Source organism: Arachis stenosperma, chromosome 1, assembly GCF_014773155.1.
Source record: "Arachis stenosperma cultivar V10309 chromosome 1, arast.V10309.gnm1.PFL2, whole genome shotgun sequence".
Lineage (NCBI taxonomy): Eukaryota > Viridiplantae > Streptophyta > Magnoliopsida > Fabales > Fabaceae > Arachis > Arachis stenosperma.
In genome coordinates, this window is record NC_080377.1 from 127,743,080 (window position 1) to 127,749,350 (window position 6,271).

Sequence of the window (6,271 nt, forward strand, 5' to 3'; positions counted from 1 at the left end):
TTATTTGTTCTTGTTTTGTTTGTTCTCCTCATAATTTGATTTCATGCTGTCTGTTAAGCTCTGAGCTCCATAAGATTTAATTGTTCTTAATATCTCTGTGAGTACATGCATGCTTTCAAGTTCCAACCACAAACATTGTAATTGTTGTCTTCATCTCTTGAGGAATCATTTTTTTATATTGGCAATTGATAGGAATAATAAAAAAATAAAAGAAAAAAAAGAAAGATTGATACTTGAATTGAGAAGATGTGTTATTACTTATTTCTTGTCACTAGACTTAAACCTGTGCACATTGTGCAGAATGATATGCATATATAATTGTTAACACAATGTACTACATAAAATAAAGTAGATACAAAATTTCTCAAAAATGAATAAATTGTATTCATCTGAAAATCAATCTAAGATGAAGCACTTGTGTGCAATGCTACCAATGAAGCATAGTCACCTCCCTTATTGAGCAAAGCTTCATGCTTACCCTTCTCTGCAATAGCACCATTCTTAACTACTGCAATCAAATCAGCACCTTTGATTGTAGATAGCCTATGTGCCACCACAATGGTGGTTCTGTCCACCATAACCCTGTCAAGTGCATCCTGAACCACTTTCTCAGACTCAGCATCAAGTGCACTTGTTGCTTCATCTAGAAGCAATATCTTGGGATTCTTAACTATGGCTCTTGCAATCGCCACTCGCTGCTTCTGGCCACCGGATAATTGGACGCCACGCTCGCCTACTATCGTGTCATAACCCTGCATGTATAACATAACATTCTTATGAATTCAGAACTATAATCCTAGGAGTGTCCAATTAACATAAGTTGAAAACTTGCACTAGTCCTAAGAGAGAATAAGGTAATAATGAATTGATGGTTCATTTTTAGTGTACACATAGCATTTGTTTTAGAATTGTGCGAAAGAAACTGAAATCAGAAAATACTGAAAATGAAAATGAAAATAAGAATCAATCAGGACTTAAACTTTTGCAATTTAATTAAATTACCTGCTGCAAACTACTAATGAACTTGTGAGCATTAGCAAGTTCTGCTGCAGCTATGATTTCTGCTTCTGTTGCATCTCCTCCTTTTCCATATGCGATGTTGGCTCGGATCGTGTCGTTGAACAAAACAGGCTCTTGGCTAACCAAACCCATCTGTTGTCTTAGCCACTTAACTTGAAGAGTTTGGATATCCTTTCCATCAAGTGTAATGTGACCTGAATCAGGGTCATAAAATCTTTGTAGCAATGCTATCACTGTTGACTTTCCACTTCCACTTTCTCCAACCAGTGCAACTGTCTGAAATTTTATGAACACAACAATCCATTTGTTACTTTCTAATACTCAATTGTGGAAGAAAAAATGTTTCTTTTAAGAAGCAATTAAGAAACCACCTTGCCACTACGAATTGTCAAGCTAAGATTGCGGAATATTTGAACATCAGGCCTAGTTGGATACTTGAAACTGACATGGTGAAGCTCAATTTCTCCCTTAACTTCATGTGTTAATCCAGATTCCTCACTGGGGTCTATTCGCGACTTTCGATCAAGAATGGCGAATATAGATGCTGCAGCGCTTTTCGCTTTGGTTGAGTCAGGGACTAAGGAGCTGGATTGGGATATTCCAATAGCTGCCATGCTGAGAGCAAAGAAGACCTGCAAACCAAGAAAACAAGATCATCAAATACTATTAAAGAAATGATAGTGAACAAGTTAGGAGAGAAATTAAACTTAAACATACTCTGAAAACATCTGAGAATGTTGATTTTCCATCATCCACGAGACGAGCTCCGGCATAGAAGCTAGTTGCATAAACACAATACATCATGAAGAATGATACTCCAAAACCTATACCACTGATTATTCCCTTTCTTATCCCTGTCTTGATCGGTCCTTCGCATTTTTCGCGGTATAAGTCCATCACCTTCTCTTCAGCACAGAAGGAAGCAACTGTTCTAATACTCCCTACAGCATCATTTGCCACTTGACTTGCTTCCTCATACAATTTCTGTGTTAAAAAAATAAAAAAGAAATTTTTATCTTATACTTAGCATGATGTGAGAAATGCAGAAAGAAATGGATCTGATTCTGATCAAACCTTTGCATCAGAGCTGAATCCTGTCAAGAACTTGAACTGCACATATCCATTTAGCCCCAACAAAGGCGCCAAAGCGAGAACTATAAGAGCAAGTTGCCAGCAGGCATCAAAAGAAATCACCAAGGCAGAAACTGCTGTAGCAATGTTTTCAACCATCAATCCAAGTGCATCCCCGACTATAGCTCGGATCGAAGCAGCATCAGTAGCAAGCCTAGCACCAATCGCTCCGCTTGAATGATCAGCTTCGTCGAACCAGCTCACCTCCATGTTGACCACTTTCTCGAAACATATCTCCCGGATCCTCTTGATCAACTTACCACCGGCGACGGCGAAAAGGTAGAATCTAGAAGGGTACACAAACAATGATAGTGCTCCAAGTCCAACAAACACCAGTGCCCAAATTCTAGAATCGTGGCGAAGCTTATGAGCCGGTTCGTAGAAAATTGTGATCATTTTCGAAAGCACTAGGCCGAAAGCTGGAAATATCAAGCCACTTATCACTGCAGCTACTGATCCCATGAATAAGACTGGAATCTCAGGCTTGTTTAGAGAAGCGAGGCGAAGAAGAGGAACTTCCGGTGGCGAAGGTGAGACAGTTGAAGAAGTAGGAGCTTCAGGTGGCGATTCCGTGAGGCCAACTGCTGTAGGAACCGGAAACGGTGCTGTGAATGAGTGGCGGCCGCTGTTTCCAATTCCGAATGATTCTTGATGGCTTAGAGATCTTATAGAAGAAGATCGATGACTCGAGATTCTTCCAGAATGCAAAATACTTTCTGGTTTGTCTTTGTGATTTGCGTCTTTAACTTCTTGCAGCCTAATTAACTGGCTATAGGCCCCCTCAGGATCACGCGTGAGCTCAGCATGCGAACCTGAACAATAGGAAATTGTAAGAAAAACCGAATTCTTTCTAAGCTAACTATGAAAGTTTCTTTCAACAAGATAATGAGATTTCTACCTCTTTCTACTATTTTTCCCTGATGAATAACAGCAATTGCATCAGCGTTTCTTATAGTACTTAGACGATGCGCGACAATGACAGTTGTTCGGTTTACCATTATTCTGTCCAATGCCTCCTGTACTATCCTCTCAGATTCGGCATCAAGCGCACTTGTAGCTTCATCAAGAAGTAAGATTCTTGGATCTTTCAAAATCGCTCGAGCTATTGCAACTCTCTGCTTTTGTCCTCCAGAGAGCTGAGTTCCATGCTCACCAACCATTGTATCCAATCCCTAAGTTCATAATTTAGAAAACTATTGAGCTAAAGCACCGTTCATTCATAACAAGAACACTATAAGATTTCGCTGTTTTGGTGTTTACCTGAGGAAGCTTGTCTATGAATTTTGCAGCATTGGCGAGTTCTGCTGCGGCTCGAATTTCTTCATCGGTTGCACCGTCTTTTCCATAAGCAATGTTCTCTTTAATGCTACTAGCAAAGAGAACTGGCTCCTGGCTAACTAGGCCAATTTTCTGCCTGATCCACTTAAGCTGAAATTCTTTGAGGTTGATACCATCAATGAGAACTTCACCAGCCTGTGGATCGTAGAATCTCTCAATCAAACTAACAACTGTTGATTTCCCACTCCCACTTTGTCCCACCAGAGCTGCAGTAGTTCCACTCGGTATCGAAAGCGAAAATCCATTGAATATCAGTTCATCCGGCCTTGTAGGATAACTAAAGCAGACCTCCCTAAGCTCTATGTTTCCACGAATGTCGTCGAGCTTTAGACCGTTGGGATCAGAAGCATCGATTTCCGGCTTCCTTTTAATTGTTTCAAACATCTTAAACGCCGCCGCTTGCCCTGCAGCAAACGCGCTTAGGCTCGGCGATGCCTGACCAAGAGACCTGAAGTAGAAAATAAGTTGTTTCAACCTGCTGTACTCTCGTGTATTCTAATTTATTAGGATCGTAAATTATGCTTTTTAATAATATCTTTCACTTTAAGAAAGAAAAAGATGCTTGCAACTAACAACTTACATGGATCCGGTCAATAGAGCAAAGATTACAGTGATAACCTCGCCTCCATTATATCCTTTCTCGATTACCATTTTGGCGCCATACCATATAGCCAAACCATAAGTAGAAATAATAACAAAATACAGTACGCCAAAACCGAAACCAGAAGCCAGGGCCTCTTGCAAACCGGTCTTGTAAGCTTTGATTAGTGACTGATTATACTTAATTACAGCTTGTTTCTCCCCAGTGAATGATGCAACCTGCAATTCATGATTGGAGAAATAGATGTCATTCATTCACATGTTTTATACAATCATAAAAGTGGAAACTTTGCAACGAGTGTTGATACCGTTCGAATGGAGCCTATAGTCTGCTCTACTACGCTTGCTGCAGCAGAATAAGCTGTTTGTCCGCGAGAAGATGTTTTTTGAATAACCAGGGTCATTACAGCACCAGACATCACAAGAAGTGGAATAGAAGAGAGCATGACAACTGATAGAAGCCATCCTCTGACAAATGCTATGATAAAACCTCCAACGAATGTTGCCATCAACTGTATAAACTGCCCTACCTGAATGAATCAGATAACAAAAGCAATAAGTAAACTAAATTTAGTAATTTGCATTTTGCAGTAAACTCATACTTTTTTCCTTTCAGTGTTTCCATATTTTTGTATGGTGGTTCATAGATACCTTCTCTCCCATGGCGTCTTGAATAAGAACAGTATCGCCGGACATCCTTCCAACAACCTCGCCGGTATTCGTTTCCTTGTCGAAGAAGCTAACATCTTGCCTCAAGATTGTTTGAAGGTATAAGCCTCTGATTCGTGCTGCCTGTCTCTCCCCAGTAACCATCCAACAAGCCACCTCTGTTACACAAAAAACAATTTTCATGTCTTGATACATTAATTTTTTTAATTGAACAAAAAAAAAAAAATACAGAGAAGTTTATTATGTCTACTCACGCATGAGTGATGCGAAAAAGGTTCCCACAGCCAAGTACACAAATTTCAGTGACACCTGAAAAAACAATGATTAATTGTGATGTGAACAAACTGAAGAATTTTCAGTTCCAAAAAGTGAACTTCATACAGAGGAGAAGAATTAGAATAGTTAGTTACCTTGGAAACTTCATCAACAACTTCTTTGGTGTTTGAGTTTCCTCCAAATGCATTGATCATATTCCCAAATATTAGAGTCATTAATGGCATGGAGATTCCATTACCAATAGCACCAACTGTTCCAACAAGCATCAACAAACGATCTAACCGATCAGCAAATGAGAAAAGCTTGTACAATGGCACTGTGTCTTTTCCTTCATCTTTCTCCTTTCCCTTCTTTGGATCTTGATTCATCTCAGGGCCTGCTACTTTCGAAGAACTCGCAGTATCATTACCTTCCATTTTCATGGAGGAAGAAGAAGGCTCCTTTTGCTCACAAGCCTCTCTACCAATGATGTTTAAATGGGTAACAGGTTCTGGAAAAAAGCATCACGGGTTCAAGTTGATTAGTAGTCTTACACAAAAAAAAAAAAAAAGTCTTTTGCCATGCATGAAATTTCCATGTTCTTTGTTTTCCTAGTTAACTACGTGATTATTGTGGTTGGTGAAGAAAATGTTGGGTTCTAACAAAACAATTAGTCCTATATGGAAAATAAATGCTCTGAGAAAACAGAGAAAAAAGAAAAAAAAAAAAAAAAGAAAGAAATGAACCTTTTTTTCTGGCTTCAATGAAGATGAAAAAGTAGCCGTAGCAAGCAACAGAAGAATGATAGTTCGTTATATTGGCAACTGTCTATATATATAGATGAAAGATTTGGTCAAATTATTTTAGATGGGAAAAGAATCTAAAAGTCGCATATTTCGTAATCCACACGTTTCTGAAACTTTTTGTTAGTTGTTCTTGTTTGGGTCTCAGGAAATATCAGAGATTTGGTGCGAAGCTGCATAGTCTCTTCCCTTGTCGCATTCAGTCCCATAGCTGCAAGGCTGTTTTATTTGTTTTTAAATAAGAATAATTCTTCGCATACAAGCGATTAAGGCTTGTAAGCCTTACAAGTTCAATTAAAACTAACGCTCAAAACACGCTTCCAACCATTCTTCTTCCTCTTCGTCTTCTCCTTCTTCTTTTCTTTAATTTCTTGCATTCTCTTTCTCCTCCTTCTTTTTCTTCTGGCTGCACGTTTTTCTTCCTCTTACTCTTCTTCTTCTCCTTTTCTTTCGTT

The 6,271-nt window shown here is 39.0% G+C and overlaps 1 protein-coding gene across 1 annotated transcript; it reads right to left on the reverse strand.

Moving 5' to 3' along the window:
* Positions 1 to 230: 230 nt before the first annotated feature.
* On the reverse strand, positions 231 to 5,812 carry LOC130972427 (ABC transporter B family member 11-like). The gene is made up of 13 exons (XM_057897175.1): positions 5,760 to 5,812; positions 5,169 to 5,524; positions 5,013 to 5,067; positions 4,741 to 4,916; positions 4,398 to 4,619; positions 4,070 to 4,308; positions 3,412 to 3,937; positions 3,050 to 3,323; positions 2,095 to 2,963; positions 1,738 to 2,004; positions 1,392 to 1,652; positions 1,003 to 1,296; positions 231 to 752 (listed from the first exon to the last, which is right to left on the reverse strand). Exons 2-13 carry the CDS (start codon positions 5,454 to 5,456, stop codon positions 402 to 404), a joined length of 3,822 nt encoding a protein of 1,273 aa, XP_057753158.1. The 5' UTR covers positions 5,457 to 5,524; positions 5,760 to 5,812; the 3' UTR covers positions 231 to 401.
* Between the last annotated feature and the right edge of the window lie 459 nt (positions 5,813 to 6,271).